Here is a 21481-nt window from a genome sequence, read left to right as displayed (position 1 = left end):
AGGCGTTAAATTTAGCCTTGGGCTTTCTGGTAGCAGAGCAAAATTTTTCTTATTTCTAGTATAAGGAAACGTAAATTTAGCTACTGAAATATTTTTTTCCTGGAACTAAATATTGAATTGTTATGTGAGGAATGATGGACAGTGTAATTGATAATGTTTTGAACTGTGAATATGCAGAACACAAAAATACACTTTTAAAAGTACATATGATTTAAATTGGTGTTACTTAACATTATAATTTAAATGATAGCTTCTATTAAAGCCAAATAATACCATTAAATTATAATTTAAATGTTTATATTAAGCCCAATTTGGAAATACCAAACTAGAGTTCTTAAATATAATGTTAAATGTACCCTGTATATTTTAATAACATTGTTCCAATTTTCAAAGAAACTTGTGGTTTTTATAAAAAATTGAGAAAAGTCAAGGTAGTATAAAAAAGTAAAAATGTAACATTTTGCAGTTTTTTTCTAGTCGTCTTTTTAAAACAATTGAAAACATACTGTATTTTTCATGTGATTTTTAACTTAACAGTATTTTCCTAGTTTATCATTCTAGTAATACTTTTACATTTTCCTTGAATTTTATGTTTCTGGTTGAATACATAATGCTTCATTGAAAATGAAGAGGAAAATTTGGAATGTAAAATGAACACTTAGGAGAGTGGGGAAGTCCAGTGGTCCGAAACTGCTGGGACCTCAATTCCCTCCAAGCATGCTCACACGGCTTTCTAACCCCTGCTCCTCAGATATGTGCCGGAGACAGATTAAAAGAATTTGATGCAGCTTACTTATCAAAGGATCATGTGGTCTTTACCCCCAAAATCTTGTTTTATTTTGGATTTATAGTAACGACAACAAGATCTACAGTTTATTGACTATTTACTATGGGCTAGGCACCTTTCAAACGATTTTGCATGTATTTCTCATTGAATCTTCACTACAATCCTGTGAAATAGGTAATATGATTAGTTTCATTTCACACTTGAGGAAACTAATTTACAGAGAAGTAAATTGCCCAAGTTAACACAGTAAGTGCCTGAGTCAGAATTAGAACCCAGGCTGTCTGGCAAAAGAGCCTGTGATCTTAACTACAATTTCTGTACCCAGAACTGTATACTGTACTAAAATACTAGTACATAGAACAGGAAAATGGAAATTTTCATGGTACAGCTATAAAATGGGAAGAAAAAAAAAAAAACGGACTCTCCTATCACCAGGAATTTTAATATTTATAAATTGCTTTGAGCTTTTTAAAATGTTTTCAAATATAATTTCTAAAACAAAATAGTAGTCCTATTGAGAAAATAATCTGACAATTATGTAGAATAGTATAGAAAGAAATAGTTTAGATTTTATTTAAACCTAAATAATTTAAATCATTATTCAGTCAAGATAATTCTTCCACAGAGAAATATTACTACTAATTTAAAAATTATATATATACATGTGTATATATATCAATTTCAAAATGTAATACATATGTTATATATTTATATTTCAGATGATATGGCTTTATATCTTGTAAAGATCATCTAGTACACTTTGGGCAATGATTTATGTTTTCAGGTTTAAGTCTAGTTTTTGGCTTTTATCAAGTCAATTCTCACAGAAACATTGATAATTTTTTATTAGATACTATAAGATTAAGCATTCATCTCTAATCGATTACAATTATTTCTGTTTCAGTCCACGAACAAAAGATGATCTTAGAGCATATTTTATACTTTTACAGGTAAGAAAGCAAAAACATAGTTGAAGTGTGTAATTCATATCTCAATCTATGCATGTGTAAGTGAAATGATATCAAATACTAAGTATTATTTTGAGCAACATTTTTGATACTTTTTTAGATTATAATTACTTGTAACCACAGAATTAAAGCTATAACAAATAAACAGTGGAAGGCTAAATTATCTCCAGGATTAATATTTTAACTTGCCTTCCTGCTGTGGGATTCTGGAACAAACAGAATGGAAGCACTTTTCCTCCTCCAGTCAACTTCCTTTCTTGTAACTAGTTTTTTAAGGGACTCCAAAACTTTCTTTTATTTCCCAATTAGTGGGTTTCTAACTTTTCTGTGTATTTTCAATAAATGTTTAAACTAGAATTCTAATGGAAAAATCAAAGTGGTTGTTTATATTTGCTAAAGCAAAGATGATGAACTTTTTCTTCTTGAGAGATACAGATTCATTGGTACAAAAAAAAAAATAAGGTCCAAACAAATGAAAAGCAATTTTAGTTTTTATAATTTTTTGAGAAGTACGTTATTCCCATAGCTAGCATACTATGTTTGTATTATTCTTTACAATTTACCAAAGGTATTCATATAAATTATTATCCCATTTAAAGATAAGAAAAAATTATATTAAACAAGATAGGATGTTTAGTTCAATATTATGTCCAATAAAAGGAAATATGGAAGATAGGGGTAGAAGAAGGAAGAGAGAGGAAACAAAAAAAGGGGAAATAGATAAGAGGTAGTTGAGGGATGTCAGGAGAGGAAGGGAAGTAAAGAGGTAAGAGGAGAAAGACAAAACTAGAAAAAAGAGGAAATATACGTGGAGAATAGTAAAAGCTAGAAAGTGACAACATGAAGCTCAAATTTTTAAGTGAGTGTATTGGTCAGCAGTAAGCTCTGCTCATGACATCTTGTTCTTATGAGCTATCACTTGATGAGTTTATCATCTGGGGTCACTCCCTCATTTTGAACCATCCTGACCATAAGTCAATTTTGAAAAACACATGGTGCTCTTTTATTTTTTTACAATTTTGGTTTATTGTTCAATAATACTCATTTTTCCCATGGAGCTCTGAAATGTACACTGTGATGGAGTTTTAGATTTTGGACATATAACTAGCGGTTTTGCTTGGTTTACAAGCTCTACTCTAACGCTTAAAAGTTCTCCGAAGCTATTATGTGGTTCTCCCCTTGTTCTTTGTGAAATATGCAAATAACTCATTTCACAATGGCAAAAGTTTCATTACCAGCTTTTATTTTTCTAGCATTCTCTCTCCTCTTTTTTTTTTAATCAAGGAAGAACCAGGTTTTTGTTTAATTGGATAGTAGTGATTGCCACCATTTATACCAGGCAGTGAGCTACGTGCTTTACATACAGTTTTTTTTCATACTCAAAACAACCTCCAAGATAGATATTATCATTCCCATTTTTCAGATGAGGAAGTTGAGAATCAAAGTTTAAGGAACATTCCTAAGGGCATATAGTAGTAAGTGGTAGAATTAGCCCTCAGACCCAGATCTGTCTTAATTCCAAAACCACTGGACCATAGTGGAAATCCAAGTCTCTGTTAATTAAATAATTAAACAAATAGCTTCTTGTTTTCAAGGATTTCACCTAGTATTTCATAATCTCAAATTTAGTTTTCTGAATTCGCCACTTAGCTCATTAAGCATAGTGTCTTTCCTTTTACATGTTAACAAAATTTTAACGCAATTATCTTTAATATCTTTTTCAGAATCCTCAATTTAATAACACATCTACATATGTCATCTATGCTCACTTGCTACGACAGATAGCTACCTTAGTGGAAGCTGACCATCATTTCCTAGTTCACTGGTTTAAAAAGTAAATTATTCTATGATATTAAGAACTTTTATAATCTTAAAGTTTTAAGTTTGTTAGTAACTTTATAAGAAAATATATTAAATGTTTTCACGTCTTGAGAAATGATACTTATAATTCACAGTGCTTCAGAAGCCAATTATAAGCATATTCTTTAGTACTACATAGAGGATACATTAAAGATCTGTTTTGTATGTAAGTAACCGTTTTGCTTGTGGCAGCTGTTGTTGAATTTCTGTCCACTGCTTTTGCATTTTATACAGCACATTCCTATCATTGATTTTTCATATATCTCAAAGATGGTGACTGGATTTGCTCATACATTACTATTTTAATTTGTGTCTTTTTATTGCCTATCAATAAATTTTACCGTTATTTACACAATGCATTTTCCTTACCTAAAAAATCATTGTAAAACATACTAGCCATCAATATCAATTTATAAAAGTACAGTACTTTTTTTCCACAGAACAATACTTACATTAACAATTACTTTTCCCCATGACTAATAAAAGTTAAAGAAACTAAATGTTCCCAAAATGAATTTTAAATACGGTCAATTCTTATTATTAACAATAGTTATGTTCTATAAAGCTACTGGGAACACTGAATTGGTGAACAGTGAAATACAGGGTTAGCTTCCTGCGAGCCTTTGGTCACAACATTTTTATCAACCAATCAGTACATAACCTTGCTTCATCTGTATTGCTATTTAAAGACACCAATTTGATATAAATTTTTGTTTTATTAACATTGAACTCACGGCCAACAGCACCATAACTCATGTCTGAGCAAATTTTATCTGACATAAGTACCTTCTCCATAAGGCACATCACATCCTTCTTTACTTAGGAACACTAGACAGAACTTTAGCACTACAGTTAGGGGCCGTTTTAAAACAGCAGAATCGCTAACAAAAAGCACAAGAATTTGAAAAACATGACCCCAAGTAGACTGCATAAAGGACACTTGTTTGCAGTATGAGAGCTAAAACAAGAAGGCAGAACGTGGCCTTGTTGAGCCTCAGCATAAGCAACTCCCATTTTTTGCCACTCTTTGCACAGCCATGAAATGACCATGAAAGCGCCACAGTTATTGATTTGGGGATTAGAATTAAATTGTAGGGAATGGGTGAATTTGCAAATACAAAGTCTGCGAATGAGGATTGACTGAATACTAAAAGCCTTAATAGTGAAATGTTTAATGCTAACTTTATAGTAATTTTGGTGTTTGTTTCTTATTTAAGAAATGATATTCGAGGTAAGATTTTGCATCTTTTCAAATTTTTGGCAATTTAAGAAATAGAATTTGGAGGAATAGTCTAAAATTTTATGTATAAAGGATGAACTTTGATCTCTAACAAATATATTGCCAAAGTAGAAAATGTGAATTTTGATTGGAATTATTTCAAAATCTTTACCAGATTATCCCAGAAGAGGTTCAAACAATTGGTAGAGAGATTGCTGCAGTTTATTTCTTTACGCCTGTTTCCTGCAAAGCCTGAAGAATTTCCACCTATATCAAAGTGTTCCTGGTGGATCCCATCAGCATCTAAAGTGTTGGCTTTACTTAGTAGGTTTTATTATTCAATCATCTTTACTTTTCTTTTGTTAAATATAAGGACATTTCCATAAGGATCTCAAAATACTGTAGAGGCATTCTTACATCTTAAACCGTTCCTTTGAGGAGAAGAGTTGTAGTGATTTATTTTCTATTTTGCTAATGGATTTCACAATTAATATATAAGCATGAAAAAGCTTTATGCATTTTATTGGGCAATATTCTGTTTTATGGCTATCAACTGCATACGACCTGCTAAGTAGTGATTCCTAAGAATACAAGAACTTCCATTCATTCCTGCCGACCCCTAGAACACCCTGATGGGGAAATAGGATGCGTAGCTGGCCATCTGCGTACTCCCTTTATTATACTATTATAATGCCCACCATTCAAGTTTTTTTTTTTAAAGCAAGAAATTATTGGCTGCATTTTGACCACAATTTTAAAACTACCTTTTCGTTTGGCACTGCAATTGCTTAAAATAGGAATTTCTAGATAAAGGCTTTCTGGTGGGCATTAAAATGTTCTTCCTATTATTAGAATGAATCATGTACATGTTAGGAAAGATCATTATGTTAGAATTTATCTTTACAGATACTGCAAACAATTTGGTTCATCCTCCCCTTATTCCTTACACTGATTTCTATAATTCTACATTGGATCATATTGATCTCATGGAAGAATACCACACCTGGCAGAGCTTTGGAAATTCTCACAGGTATGATCAAAAGCTCATCTGATTACTCACCTAAATAAAATACTATTCAAAATAATGACTGGCTTTTAAGTTTGTGTAAATAAATTTAAGTATACACATACCTTTGCATATAAACTTGTAAATGTAGTTTAGATATCCACCCTTGAAATATCATTATATTTCTTAAAGCATTTTCTTTTTCTATTACATCTTGAATTTATAGTTATGTTAATATGGTTTTGGCTTGATTAGTAGCATCTTTTTAAGAAGGGAAAAGTTCTGTCTTAGTATGCCGTTTCTTATATCTTCTTATTCTATGTGCCGTCACCTAGAACAGAGGTCAACAAACTTTTTCTGCAAAGTACAGGATTATAAATATTTCTGGCTCTTTGGGCTATACAGTCTCTGGTCTACCATTATAGCACGAAAAACAGCCTTAGAAAATATGTAATTGAAGGGGTGTGTCTGTGTCCCAAAAGCTTTATTCACAAGCCTAGGTTGTAGGCTGTATGGGCCATAGTGTGCCGGTGCCTGATCTATCACAGTGATCACACATGTGTGCACGTACACACATACATTCACTCTTTTTCTCCCTTTTTCTGTGGATGAAGTGTTTGTGCTTTATACACAGTATTAAAAGAATGGATGTTACAGAGAAATGGCTTTACCAGAAATGATTTATTACAGTAGTATAATAGATTTTGGAAACACTTGGCCGAATTCTTTATTGCCCTGCACCTTATATTCACAGTTACATTTTGGATTAAACCAGCAAGACTATCCCAGACTTATTTTATTCCCAGACCACAAGATATCCTGCAGAATGCATTATTCTAAAGGAGACTGACTAAGAAATAGGATGTGGATATAAGTAATCTAAAACCCCAGGTTACTTCATAAATTGGTTCAAGCTCCCAGGGACCCTTTCTACCAGAATTGGCCTAAAACATAGACTAGCTTTCTGGACGTATCTCAGTCCACACCTGAACTAAGAATACCGTTTCTGGGGACCTTGGTCAGTCTGATGGATGTTTTCTTGACAAAGTTTATTTTACACTTTAATGTAATTGTAATGTTGTAGACAAAACCACAATACAATTCCGAGAGTTATTGTGCATATTTCAGTGACATCTTTCAATGCAGAACTCCTCTAAACACTGTGCCATAGTGTTGTTGTACCAAAAATGAGTTAACAGAGGTTTGACTCTATGATCCCTTCAGCCCTTGGGAAGCCAGCCTGGACCTAGAGGGGGACCAGAGCCCCAGGGAAAGTCACATGTCTGGCCATGGGCAGCCTCATCTGTTTATCTCAGTGTGTCATACACATAGTATGGTTTGTCTACGTGCCGTGACTAGGGAAAGGCTGAGACGCACTGTTTTAAAGTACATAAGACCAACATTATCCTACTAAGTTCATTGCACTTCTTTTTATTTCCAAATTTCTAGTTAGCACTTAGTGATTCAAAATTATTGCACATTAATACTGAACAGTTTTCTTACTGCTTTTTAACAGTTTCATTCCAAGGGGAAAGCCATTTCATTTTCAGTTCACACTAGGGCTATTTCCTTTTTCCTCATAATCCCTGTATTGCACCAGTGGTCACAGATGCACTGCTTGACCGTCCTCAGCGCATTCCAACTGTAACTGATGGATTCATTACAGCCACTTCTGGTGGGAGTCTAACTCCTGAAGTGTCATTGCTACGACACTAGTTCTCTCTAAGTGCATTTCTCTGTGTGGTTTGTGGCTCTTTTATATAACATAGAATGAGCTCTGACCCAGGAAAGAAGTTATTTTCATAACTTTTGATCCTATGTTGTGTTTTTACAAATACATACCATTTCATATTACTACATCATTAAATATAGTGCTAAAGCAACACACCTTTTTCTAACTTTTATTTTATTGCTGTTAAATTTACTACTTTTCCTACCATAGTTATTGCTAGATTTCCTCATTTCTGAAGCTCACGCATCAGAAATATCCATATAGTAATGGATTCTTACATTAATTTCTGCACATGAATTTTCTGTCCTAAATCCGTCATCAACACTTCTGCCTCCTGGTTCTGCTGTTGCCCATATTTTTCCCAGGTAATGATATACAAGTGACTATCTAAACTGAAATTATTTGTACAAACAATATAAGCGGTTAGCACATATTTCAGAACATTAGGTGTAGCTTCCTCTAGAGAATAAAGGCACTCGCTGCACATCTAATAATGGAGCATACTTCACAGGGCTGTGGGGATTCAAAGAAATGATGCACATAAAATCATTTTGTGAATGGTAAAACACAATACAAAAGTAATGTTTAATATTGTTAGAAGGGGTAGCTTAGATTCCCTTAGTATAATTTTGCTAAAAATACACCATTTTGCTTTTTCTGTTTTCACTTGTTGAGCAGGTTTTCCTTCTGTCAGTACCCATTCGTTATTTCTATAGCTGCAAAAAAAATCATTATTCAGAGAGACTCAGAACAACAGATGATAAGCATCGCAAGGGTAAGCCAGCTATGAAAACATTTATGCTGACTATAATCAATATATAGTAAATAATTTAACAAATAAGTCAAATGTCTTGTGAATTGTTCTAGCATAATCAGGAAATGTTAAAAGTAAAATTCATATCATACTCCCTCAAAAAGTACTTAAACCTGTTCATGATATGGGGAAAAGATACCCCTCATCAGCTTCTCATTATATTATAAATATAGCATGGAGATTAAATGCCTCTCACAGATCCAAAGTACTAGGAACTTGTTGGACATCATTTTGTAGATAACATCCTCCAGGGTCACTAGCAGAGCACTGGTGAGAAAGAACTACAGTGAGGACAAGGAAAGGAGTGTCCTTAAGAGCAAACCGCTCAAACCACTGACACATTTTCTAGATTTTATGAAAGTCAAATAGAAACAACTGAAAAATTAGAAAATGTGACAAAAAGTATAGTCTTGAAAAACTGAGAAAATGTGTCCAAAGAAGGTGAGAGATGTTTAATGATCCTTAGGGAACCAAAATGCATGGAGGCCCATTGAAACTGGGGTAGCAGTCAGGGTAGCTTTAGACAAATTAATGGAGCAGGATGAAGTTCATCTCTGGGCCTGTCCTGTCCACAGCCTACCATGGTTTCAGCACAGCACAGTAAAGTTAAGTACTTTATCTAATATATATCAGATTGATTGAGCTTTTTTTTTTTAGGTTAGAGCTCTAGACTATACATTTAAATGCTCATATATTTTGAGTATCTGCTTTTGTGACATGATGACTTGCAACTTTAAAACTTAGAGGGAAGGTTTGGCTGTAGTCTTCTTAAAATAAAGAGACCCAAGACAGACCCATAGAGTAAAAGGAAATGATTTCTGTGTCTTGTCCAAGAATATAAAAAGAATCCTAATGCATAAATTGTAATACTTCAAAATACCATAAAAATAAGAATTGTTTATTCTTCAGTAATTCACCAGAAGGTGAGTATTTTTTCCTGTCACAGAGCGGGACAAAAGATTCGAGTGACTAGTGACATCCCAGAGTCAGTTTACACTAAGTATTGGAATATTACAAGAAATGTTATTGCCTATGTGTACCAAAGGAGTAACATAGCCACATTACCCTGCTGAAAAGTAGATTTCAACAGGTATATTTAGCACCAGAATTATTACTTAATCTTGGGTAGATATTGGCTCAAAGATTAGTCTACATAGCTAGTCATTTTGACGTTTTCGGTTAGTTGCATTTATGCAATTTCATGTGCCTTTTTAGTGCTTTTTTTTTTTAACCTTGGGCTATGATTTTTTTATATTTATAAGGAAAAATTCCAAAGAGCTAGAAGTTTATCTAAGTTCCTCTGAGCAGTCTTCTGCTGTGTCACTCACACTTAAAATATTAAGTAATCTTCTTTTAACTTTTCTTCCAATTAAAAGGAGAGTGGCAGCTGTAGACTGTGTCCCAGGCTATCTTTCACAGGGCATGGGCACAAATGAGTAGCGATTGAAGAGTCAAGTGGCATTATCGGTTATGGGTGTTTCCCAGCATTTTAACTTGTAAACTGCCATACCACTTGGAATTAATGACTGGTAACTAGTTTGACACAAGGACAGCCTTATAAGTAGTTAATGCAAGCAAGAGCTTATATAGTATACTTTAAAGTTGCAAAAGAGATTCCCCAGCCTAAAAATAACTTCCTCATCAGACTATGTCTAAAATTCTACCATTGTTGGTTATTTCTTTCATTTGAAACACTTTCTATTCAATATGAATTCCTGATGGGAGGAGTAGCCGCTAAGCCTTGTCTTCCATTAGCATCCTAACTTAAATTTGTGTGTTGGATATTTCCAGTGTGACAGCTACCCAGGAGCTAGACTGGGAACAGAAGATAGTAAAGGGTTGGAAAACAGGTCCATGACACAGCATACTATCCCGGAAATATAGATCTCTTTGAACACAAAAGAGAGGACACAGAGAAGGAATAAACACTACTAAAAGCCTTTAGAATTGAATATTGGAGAGATGAGGAAGGGCTCTGAATTAGTGTATTATTATAGTAATCTACAAAATCATGAAAGTAGCCTTATATAGATTTGTGGTATTAAAATTTTACCTAGTAAGCAAATTGCTGCATGTATTTAAAATGTCTGAAATGTTCATCTTTAATCTGTACAATAATTCATTTTTTTTGCTACCAAAGAGGATGAGGTAGTCTGAAAAAGATTTAGATAAATTAAATATACAAGCATGATATTTATATATTCCTTTTTTAAATCATCCATATTTCCATCACTCAAGCATAACTATTGTTAACATTTCAGGAAATTTTCTTTTGATAGCTTTTACCTATATTATCTTTAAAAGGCAGCAGAGTTGAAACAATATTGTGTATACAATTTTGTTTCCCTGCTTTTTTTTTCAGTTGTATATTCCCTAAACATTTTCCATGTTATTTACATAGTTTTTATGACCATCATTTTTTGATAGCTGTATTATATTCCATTAGAGAGATACATACTTAAGATATTTCTAAAGTTTTGCTCTTATGGATAATGCTGTGATGAACATCTCACTGTATAAAATGTTTTCTGTGTTTAGAATTCCCAGAAGTGGAATTACTGGGACAAAGGATATGAACATTGTTAATGGTTTCTGAAATATGTTGAAAATTACTTTCTAAAAGTAGACTAATTGTGCTTTTAGAGTAAATCCAGCATCTAAAAAAGCTTAAGCCAAGTTTATCATCAGAAGTATATACCTTGTTTCCAATGTTCCCGCTTTGTTTGTATTTACTAAACAGAAAACTTTGCTATTTAAGAGATGAGACATACGGAAACAGTAATGTAACATTATTTTACTAAAGAAGATGAATTATTTTAGGTCCTCCATTTTGGATCCCCTTCGGTTATCATTGTCCCCAAATGAAATAATTGTAGGGCATTTTCATAAATCAAAATTTGTATAATCGAGTTTATGAAATTGTTTATGAGAGATGGCAAAGAGAAGAATATAAGTGATTTTTACTGAAGTGTTTAAATGTTTTAAATGAGATTATAGTTTAAGTATAAATGAAAATGTTTGCTTTCTTTTTTAATTAGCAAAGTCTGGTGGATAAAGTGTCTCGAAGACAGAGACCTGATATGAATATGTTATTTCTAAATATGAAAGTAAGGCGGACACATCTGGTCAGCGATTCTCTTGATGAGGTATCGATCATTTATTCCAGAATAGTATTATTTGATTACAGCTTTAAATAAATTTGATAATATGGCTTATTACTAAAATCTTAGTAAGCTATCTTTTGTTTCTGTATGCCAGTAGTGTGCTTGCTTATATTTTGATACCATAGTTAAAAACAGTTCTGTATTCACAATTAAACCTTATGTTCATTTTTATATGTTTATTAGTGGCTTGTTGTTAAATTTTCAGAAAAGAATTTCATATAGAACACTTAAATGTATGTTTCTGAATATATAACTTAGATTCTAGACCACCTTTGTTAACTGGTTGGGTGTGTAACAAGTCATTTTAACTTCTCCAGACCTCAGATTACTCATCTAGAAGTCTGATCTACAAGGATATCTTGGGTCTATTTAGGGTCAAACATACTTTGATTGTATGTATATGTATTGTAGAGCTTCATGCATGTACAGTTCTTTAGCCAGATCTTCATGTGGCTATTATAAGATAATATTTGATTTAGTTATGTGATTTTTTTAAAGTTTAGCGTTGAAGGCAAGTTAAAAGGAAATGAACTACTTTGTACTGTATTCTGCTAAATTAAAATCTTGGAGACAATATGGTGCTGGGAGACAGTAACCTTGGGCAAGCTACCTGACCTCTCTAATTCTGTTCCTTGATCTCTACAACAAACATTACCACACCAGTGTTGGGAGATGAATGGATGGATGGATGGAGTTTTGTGACATTGTAAATAAGATAATACATATTCCAAAATTTAAAAAGTTAATTTCCTTTTTACTGCCTTTTGTTCTTCTCTACTTTATAATTTCTTCAAATAGTTAACCCGGAAAAGAGCAGACTTGAAAAAGAAGTTGAAAGTTACGTTTGTAGGGGAAGCTGGTTTGGATATGGGTGGCTTGACTAAGGAATGGTTCCTTCTTCTAATTCGCCAAATTTTTCATCCAGATTATGGTGAGTAGTTAATTTTTATGAAAGTGTTTTCTCCCTAATTGTTAGATTCAAGTAGTCACTCTTATTTTTAATCTGCCCTATGATTTTACAGATTTTTTTGTCAACCATAAATGTTGAATGATTTTTTAAAGACTGTTAGTTACATTTTTTAAATTGACCAAATTTATGAACATAATATTCATTATCTTACTGGGAATCCTACACAAAATGTATTTGCAAGGAAGCATCCACATGTTTTCTGACTAAGCCAAATGCATGAAAATTTGTCACTGAAATAAAAAGAACATTCGAAATTTAAAAACAGAACTATAGTTTGCTCTTCACTAATATTCGAAGTCTCTTTCATTAAAAAATGAGCCATTTTAATAAGTAAGAATCATTAAATAAACCTTTGAAATTTAATTAGATTTTATTTAGAGAAAACACCTATATAATCCTTAGTATCGTTAAATGTTTTTCTTCGAAAGAGAGTTTTAAGTGTTTTTCTTATTCTTTATTTTTCTTAATTTGGTATATATGTATATACAGCATCTCTCTGGTAATGGGAAATAGAGATGACAGAGATAAATTGAAATCTCCAGATAATCCTCAAAATTAATTTTGATCATAACTTATAAAGTATAAAACTATAGTTTTTATAAATCAACTGATTAGTTTCTGTCTTTTTACCCTGTTTCTACCCTTGGTTCAAGATACCAGTGAACAATAAAGTGCTCTTGCAAATTCTTTGGACATGTATTTGATACATTTTAACATGAAAGGTAGTTTGTAACAGAACTATTGCTGAAATGTTTTGGCTTCTAATAGATGAGATGCCATGTACATGTTTACCGCTCTGATTTTTTTTAATCAATCATATTGATGAAATTATGCTTCTATTTTCCAGGCATGTTTATGTATCATAAGGATTCATACTGCCATTGGTTTAGCAGCTTTAAATGTGATAACTATTCTGAATTCCGATTGGTTGGAATTGTATCCTTTAAACTTTCCACTAGGAGGTGCTAGTAGACTAGAGATTTTTAAGAATTTTATCTGAATTTTGGAAAACTATTAATAAGCATTTTATTCAGATTAAACAGTCTTGTCAAATTACTAGTAGATTTTTCCGTAATCTTTATTATTTTGTAATATCACAGCTATGTAATATCATCAGATTTAGTTAATTGGAAGGAGTGACTGAATTATTCACACTTTTCTCTGAAAACCTTATCTCAAAATAAATATTATTTCCTATTTCATATATAACCTAAATTGTCAGAAATTTAAGACATTTTTTAAAAGTCATAGTATCTTTCCTATTCATAATGAACTATTTTTCTGTTAGTTCTTTCACTTTGTGCTTATTTCACCCAGTTTTCTAAATTGAAATCATGGAAATTAAGTCTAACTCTTAACGTGGCCTCAAATCCTGGGACATTCATAAAAAATTAAAAGTTGAATGGAATGGGAACATTCAAAGCATCCAGCATTATTTTATAGTGTTTTTTAAAATTATATAAATTTCTATGCCATCGTCTGATCCCTATCAGGTGTGTTGGAGAGGGCACTCCTGCATTGGGTGGGAGATTGGACAGGATGCCTTCTGCATTCATTTTTAAATTCTAAAAAATATAATTGTGGAAGAAAGGAGGGAAGAATAAATAAATAAGCAAACACTGGGGATACATAGGTTAAAAGAAGGAAAAAAAAAAATCTACCTTTAAGAAGCTTACCATCTAGACAGACAGATGACCACCAATGCAGGGTAGTCTGTTCTCAGAGTCAAATGACCATTTGGCATTAAGTGCTGAAGAGTTCTGAGAAGGAAACGATTCAGTGTATTCCTCCCAAATTTTAAAATGGAACCGATATATTTGATTAACACAGGGCTGGAGAGAGTAGGACATAGACTGGGAGAAAGGCTGGGAACAAGTCAGCGTTGTGCTGGCCCTGTTACAGAGCAATGTGGAGGTCCACTTGATGGGAACAGAGGGCGCTCCGAGAGTTATGGAAGGTGCTGGCAAAAGAAGAATTAAGAGCCATCTGATGGAGGGCTTTGAATGTCTGTCTTTCTTGCATTTGTTGGAGTAAATCCTGAAGAATGTATATGAAAATCGAGAGGCTGGATGGAAGAAAAGGTGGTGAGGAAAACCACACATTGTGATGGTAAACTTAATCTGAAATTTTGTATGTGTTGTGGTATCTAAAGGTCCAAAGTGCTAAGCCCACAGTAAGGAACGTTTAACAATTATTAGACTCCTGCTTTTACTCTCTTATCTACAGTAGTCACTTGTTGAATATTTCAACTTCATTGAAGGCCTGAGTCATTGATGCTTCTCACCACACTAGGAGCTATTTGAATTTCCTGATAAATATGTTTGTCATTACTTTACGTTCTTATCATGGCTTAGATTTGGCTGATATTTTGACTTTCTAATATTTGTAATAAAGTATTAGCTCTTATACCACATTTTTAGAGTGGTATATGTAATATTGTGAATTTGCTTTTTGTGTTTTTTTTTTTTTGCAGTAGGCATTAGTTTCTATTCAATCATTACCCAAAAGAGCATATTAAGTGTGTTTACATGTTGTATATTACAAGTTAAACAATTAATCTAAAATTAAATTATAGCCACTGTTATCTCATTATTATGTGTATTTATCTCACACACACAAAAAAACTATAGAAGGTAAGATTGATGCCCTAAACAGCATGATAACATATACAAAAAATGTGGGATGACAGTGGATTGTGATCACGTAAGTGGTTGAGAGATCTGTCAAAGGTGAGGAGAACAAAAAATTGAGAAGTAACAGGTATGATGATTTAGAAAATATAGTTGGTTCCATACATAGTTCCAGTTTCTAAATTTCAGGACCAAAGATTTATTGTTCTAGTAGCTCTCACAGTATTGTATTTCTAATATAATTATTTTAAAATATTAAGGCCTTGGAGTTTACAAGAAGTGTTATAGTAAAACCTATAGAAATAATTATAAAATGTTTTGAAGATTGCATGAAGAGCCATAATCTAACAGTTTTTTAGGAGTAGAATTACCAAAGGGACACTGGAACTAAGGGTAGGGGTGACATAATATAGTGCAGGGTTTTCAAAGTCTGCTCTGTTTGCACCACATGACACTTCAGTGGCTCCAGCAGAATTCCCACATCCCCACCCCTGCTTCAACCAGAGCAACTTGATTTAGTGCGAAATGCAGCATGATTCTTCTGCGTATGGAAGTGCCCTGAAGCAGATCCTATGAACCTACTTCCTCATCAGTTAAAAACCTTCCTTCAGGGTTATAATTTTTTTTGTAATTTTTAATGAAAAATGCTTAGAACTTGTCACTATAGTAGATGATCATAAATGGTAACTACAGTAGTATCATGCTTATTACTGTTATTGCTATTATCACAATTACAGGCATATATTAGAACTTCATTTCAGTATCTTTACCCTAGAACACATTGCTCAGTCTCTGTTGATATGGTTATCTGTAAAATCACATATCTATTCCTTAACTTATTATTAGCCTTCATTCTGCCTTAGCAAATTAAAATATTGGCTGTCTTCTAATCTTTTAAATTGTTTTCAATAATTTATCCAGCCCATATATTTAGATTTCCTTTTAAGTCAATAAAATTTGACTTCCTTAAGAACTTGATATTATGTTTATTTGACAGTTGAAATATTATGAAATTTGATCTAAAACACCTTTTATAGCAAATGGATAAATTACATTCTGCTGTATAACTGATAAACAAAATACAATTGGGCAAAGTTTATAAATATAACATCTGTAGCTTTTTAACTTTAACACTTTGAGTAAACTCCAAGTAATAAGTCTTTCAAGTATTACTGTGGCAGATTAATTGTCCTGTTAGCTTATCAGTAGTGCATGTGTATGTAGACGTCTGTGTGTGTGTGTATCCATAGGCCTACTCAATACAGCTCTCTCTACATAGCCTGTGTTTAGTTTTAAAATAGCCAAAATGATCACCAAAATCCATGGTGTTGTTCTGCAGTGAGTTCTGAATAAATTGCTGCTGCTTATGAAATTACCTACATCTTTGTTTAATTTAGAAAGTTTTCTTATATGTTAAATACTTCATAGAAATGTATGAAATTGCTATCTATTGTGATCTTAGATAAACTTTTCTAGGGAAATCATTAAATACTCTCACCCGAACCTCTCCTTTTTACATGATTTTTGGTAATTATCAACATATTATGTAGAATAAAGGGAAAATAAATGAAAGGAAAGAGGAAGTATGTGGGATTAATTAGAAAGTCAGTGTTAGATCTGAAAGAAGTATGCAAGAAATAGACTGATGCATAATTCAAAACTCATTTGTTGTCATGGATTTTATGTTAATGCTTAACATTTAGTATGCATAGCTTATGGGACTAGCTGTTTATAACAGCATTACTTTGGATATTCGTTTCCCCCCCTGCTGCTACAAGAAATTATTGAGCCCTCCCATCGTTCCTAATGACCAAAGTATGCCAGTAGGCATCTGCAGTGTTACCACCGATGACCTGTGTCAAATTATGCCTGTAAGTGTAAAGTCGTTTAGCATCTTATCCCTTAATTCTAGATCATCTCTCTTCTACTGTAGTCTCTCTCCTCCTAACGCTATTCTTAATGTTTAAATATGGTTTCCCTCTACCTTTGTAACCCATCTCCTTTTTTGTCTAATTTTCTCCTTCCTTATAGAGACACATAACCCACTTTGCAGCACTTCTAAGTTCCTCTAACATAGTAGAACAGGCTTTGAGTCAGGGGCAGAGATTTGAATCCAGCCTCTGCCACGTATTAGCTCTGTGAATTTGGATAAGTTGTTTATGTTTATGAGCTCTAGTTTCCTTATGTGAACAATGGGATAGTAAAACTTCCATACTGGGAAGATTACGTGAGATAATAAAGTACTTAGTACTTGATTGCTCCTGTGGATTCTTATTAACGTGTCACTATGCAATATCGTTAACAACATCTGCAACACCATCCCTGAATGAAATTAATGAATTTCACAGGCCTGTCTCTGATAACATTCCTCAATTCAGAAATTAGATTTCCAATCATCAAGTTTAATCCAGTGTTAAAATTTAGTCGAAGAATGGATAGTATACACATCATCCTGAAAATCCCCTACAGTAATAATGCTTTTTACAGCTGGGTTTTGATAGCCATTGGTCAGCAGAGAATTCCCCATAATATTCTTAGTAAGTACCTGGATGTGGATTAAGGACCTGTTTAAATATCTCTGTGTTTGAATGGTCAAATGAGTTTGGTGTAGGGTTGGAACCTTCCTATCAAAGTTGAGAAACCTCTCCAGAACTTGTGACTAATTAGAAAACCATTCTTCATGTGATATCAGACACATTTTTGGAAGTTGGTTTGGATTCTTTCAGATTAAGAGCCTAAATCTATATTTTTATAAGACTCAGTAGTTGGAAAATATTATGAAATGTATAGAGCAGACTCTACTTAAGAAACTGAAAGATTTACCCTTTATAGTCTTGTATTTTGGCCACACACTACCTATGAGCCCTGGACGATTCAATTAATTTCCTTATTTGTGTAACAATGGGAGTTACTGTTATATCTATAAACTGATATATGTACTAGTTAGGATATAATATATATATACTAATGGCTGAGCTACCTTCTCATTTAGATTTCTGTGATTTTTTAGTCCCATATATGCAGTTTTTGTCAGATCTTTTACCAATAAATTTCCTAATTTTATTATTGGTTTTTACCAATAAATTTTCTGATTTTATAATTAAAGCTATTTGAATTTGACTCATTTAGATCCAGGTTTTTTAAATTAATAATAATGGATATTTTATGAATGACTATACCAATACGTTGTTTTATATTATGGAGCTGAAGGTGATGCTGAGTTAATTTCATATTCTTATATTGCCTCTTTAATAGTGAATCAAGATTGTGCATATACTATGAGATCAACTGTAGAAAAAACTGAGTCTCTATGCAGGCATGAATAAAGATTGAAAGGAAGCAAGAAAACTGCCGTGTTAGGATAGTGGAATGTGGGGAATTTTTTTAAAAATTTAAAAATGGATTATTGATTTATTAATGGCATCTATTAAAAATTAACACCTAATTCCCATTTCATATACGGTAAAATATGTCTATAAAAAAGTTTTAAGTGCTTTTTTATTCAGTACTTTGTTTACCATTTGTATTTGTACACTATGTGTTTTAAGAAGAGTAAACAGGAAAGCAAAGGGAAACCTATAGTGATACATTTCTTAATTTAAACACAGTATCTGTGAATAAGGACAAAAAATACAGAAAGTAAGCAAAATATTCAATGATGGAGCCTTCAATAAATATAGTGTTAATAGGCCAGTGCTTTTCGATGACCATGTTAATGAAAACTCCATTGGCTCTATAGAGATGGATCCATGACTCAAAGCATCAGAACTGTCCAGCAGCAGCAACAAATCTTCCCCACACAGCCTTGTGAAAATTACCCTTGAGGATTTTAGTTGAGAATGGAGGAGAGGCTAAGTGTAACCTTGAATCAGGAACTGCAATAGCTCTTTTCTTTTTGCTTAAGTCACTCTCAAATATGCTCTATTAAATAATACCAGGGTATTCAAACAGTGTGTAAAACCAGTAGTCTGTATCTTCACACACTCTTAATTTTACATTTACAAAATTATAAAGATGTTGAACTATATGGGTAATTAATATTTTAGAGATAACATATTACAGTTAAGAGTCTAAGTACAGATAAACAACAACAAATCAACAGAAATTGGGTTTTGAAAATACAAAGGCTGGGAATAAAAGGCACTACAGTCCTGAATAAAGCAGATCTGAGTATATAACTTTACTACCTAATTGACTTTGTATTTTATCATTAAAAATTTAATCTTTGAAAGATGGTAAATACTTTCCATTAGATTCATCTACTAGTCCTTTGAATTGTTTAAAAAACTGCAAATCTCCCAATTATAATTTTCAGCATCCATAATTTTATTAATAATTGAAACAAATGATGAAAATCATATCGGAACCTATGCCAGCCTAGATTTGTTTTAAAATTTCTTATTTTAATGGAATGGAAATTTTAATATGTAAAGTGTGTAAGATCATTCTAACCATGCTGTTCCTTATCTTTTCTACTAATATTTAAAATAAATTAAAAACCTTTTTTTCCTAAAACCTGAAATTTTAAAAAATACTGGCTTAGTTTTTCTATTTTTCAATCTCTGTTCAGGGAAATCATGAGTTACAATGTAGGAAAATATTTCCTCCAGTGTTCTCAAGTTGTTCTTGGGAGAGGAAGGCACCGTAACTGAAATGTAAAAACCACTTAACATGTATGAACTGTGTATTTTTATGTTTAAAAGCTGAATCCTAAAACATTAACAGAGTTTTTTAAGAATATAAACTGAAAGTGAGAAATACTGCAAATTCATAAACAGTGATGTTACAGATAGCAGTGAATTATGATGGAAACTGTACTCTTAGCTCACTGAATAAGAATAGACCCCAGAATTATGCCTCTGTGGGTATAACTGGGTATTTTCCTTTATGTGACCTTTTCCAATAAATTTTTCCAAGCCTTTTACATGGTAGAAATCATTAACCAGCATTTTGTGCCCTGGAAAAAAATATATCAGATATCATTATTTCAAAGTCTGAGTTTATCTACTCTGTCTCACATGTAACTGAACTGTAGTAGATCTGCTTAACTATTTTGGGTAGTACTATTTGATTTTAAAACACAGATAACAGATTTCTCATTATAGGAGTTGGCCCATGGATTAAGTGAACTCCTGTCATATGAAGGCAATGTTGAAGAAGATTTCTATTCAACATTTCAGGTATCCTTAAGGGCAAATAGCTTTCTGTTAACCAGGTATTTCATATGTGAAAAATACCCTTTGTTACCATACACCCATCATTAGAAAAGATGAACAAGGACTGATCAGTACATACCACCCCCTATCTTAAAGGATCTTAACCTGATAAAGTAGAGATAGAGAAGCAGACACATATAGGTGAGCAGTCAAGGAAAGTGCTTAAAGAACGTCAGCAAGGGTGAGCGAGCGTACTCTGCCACGCACCTGGCCTATGCCCTTGACTCAGTTACTTTCTCAGAGCTTTTCAGCTTCTAAAAACAAGCCTCTTCTGTCGCTTCAATGCAAGAAGTTAGAAGCAGAAGCTAATCGATCAGACCAAAACTCTCTCATTTCCACTCCCCTGACAATAATCAGGAGGTGGAAGTTATAGTAATCCACATGACTCCAAAGACCTGAGTGCTTCCCTAAATGGCCGTGCAAATTTTGTTAACATCAGTAAAGTATTTAAGTGTATTCAAGAGGGTTAAGGCCCTACTCTTTTACCCTGAAATGCTTTCACGAGTCTATTCTTAATACAAATATCACAAAAGCCTAGCCATTCTGTAGTTTGTATATTTAGAAGAGGGGGGAAAATGTTTTCTTTTTAAATTTTACAAACCTGTTCACTGAAGTCTGTTAACATATCAGCCATACCAATAAATATGCTGTGTTGGAATCTCCCATCAGGTGTTTCAAGAAGAATTCGGCATAATTAAGTCCTATAATTTAAAGCCAGGTGGTGATAAAATTCCAGTTACCAATCAAAATAGGAAAGGTAAGTTAAAACACGATTTCTTAATTAAAGCGCATTAGTGTTTGCCATTTACTTTTACTATTTAACAGATATAAAATTGTTTTCCAGAATATGTACAGCTTTATATTGACTTTCTTCTCAACAAATCCATCTATAAGCAGTTTGCTGCATTTTATTATGGATTTCATAGTGTGTGTGCTTCAAATGCCCTAATGGTGAGTTTAAAACTTCATGCTTTCAGTTAGGTTTTGTAATACTATGATATTGACAAATAATTCCTTAAATATTTTAGTAGACAGGCTTTTAAAATTTAAAAAAAAAAGCTTTCTAGTTTTTTTTTTTCTTGAGGAAAATAATAAAGATTTTTTTTAACATCTTT

The 21481-nt window shown here is 32.7% G+C and overlaps 1 protein-coding gene across 6 annotated transcripts in view; it reads left to right on the top strand.

The window, feature by feature from the left end:
* The window catches only part of HECTD2 (HECT domain E3 ubiquitin protein ligase 2), a 77151-nt gene that overhangs the window by 42914 nt on the left and 12756 nt on the right, over positions 1 to 21481 (top strand). Inside the window, exons 7-18 of one of the 6 annotated variants that reach the window (XM_036829141.1) lie at positions 1692 to 1737; positions 3480 to 3589; positions 5010 to 5158; positions 5741 to 5864; positions 8251 to 8347; positions 11425 to 11532; positions 12349 to 12481; positions 13368 to 13456; positions 16863 to 17021; positions 20256 to 20330; positions 21036 to 21123; positions 21211 to 21317. In XM_036829141.1, coding sequence (XP_036685036.1) covers positions 1692 to 1737; positions 3480 to 3589; positions 5010 to 5158; positions 5741 to 5864; positions 8251 to 8347; positions 11425 to 11532; positions 12349 to 12481; positions 13368 to 13456; positions 16863 to 17021; positions 20256 to 20330; positions 21036 to 21123; positions 21211 to 21317 — 1285 coding nt within the window. The other 5 variants (XR_005016866.1, XR_005016865.1, XM_036829143.1 and 2 more) reach the window with 5 other exon arrangements.

Source organism: Balaenoptera musculus, chromosome 16 (assembly GCF_009873245.2).
Source record: "Balaenoptera musculus isolate JJ_BM4_2016_0621 chromosome 16, mBalMus1.pri.v3, whole genome shotgun sequence".
NCBI lineage: Eukaryota > Metazoa > Chordata > Mammalia > Artiodactyla > Balaenopteridae > Balaenoptera > Balaenoptera musculus.
The sequence above is the reverse complement of the archived record's forward strand: the minus strand, read 5'-3'. Positions and strand labels throughout refer to the sequence as shown.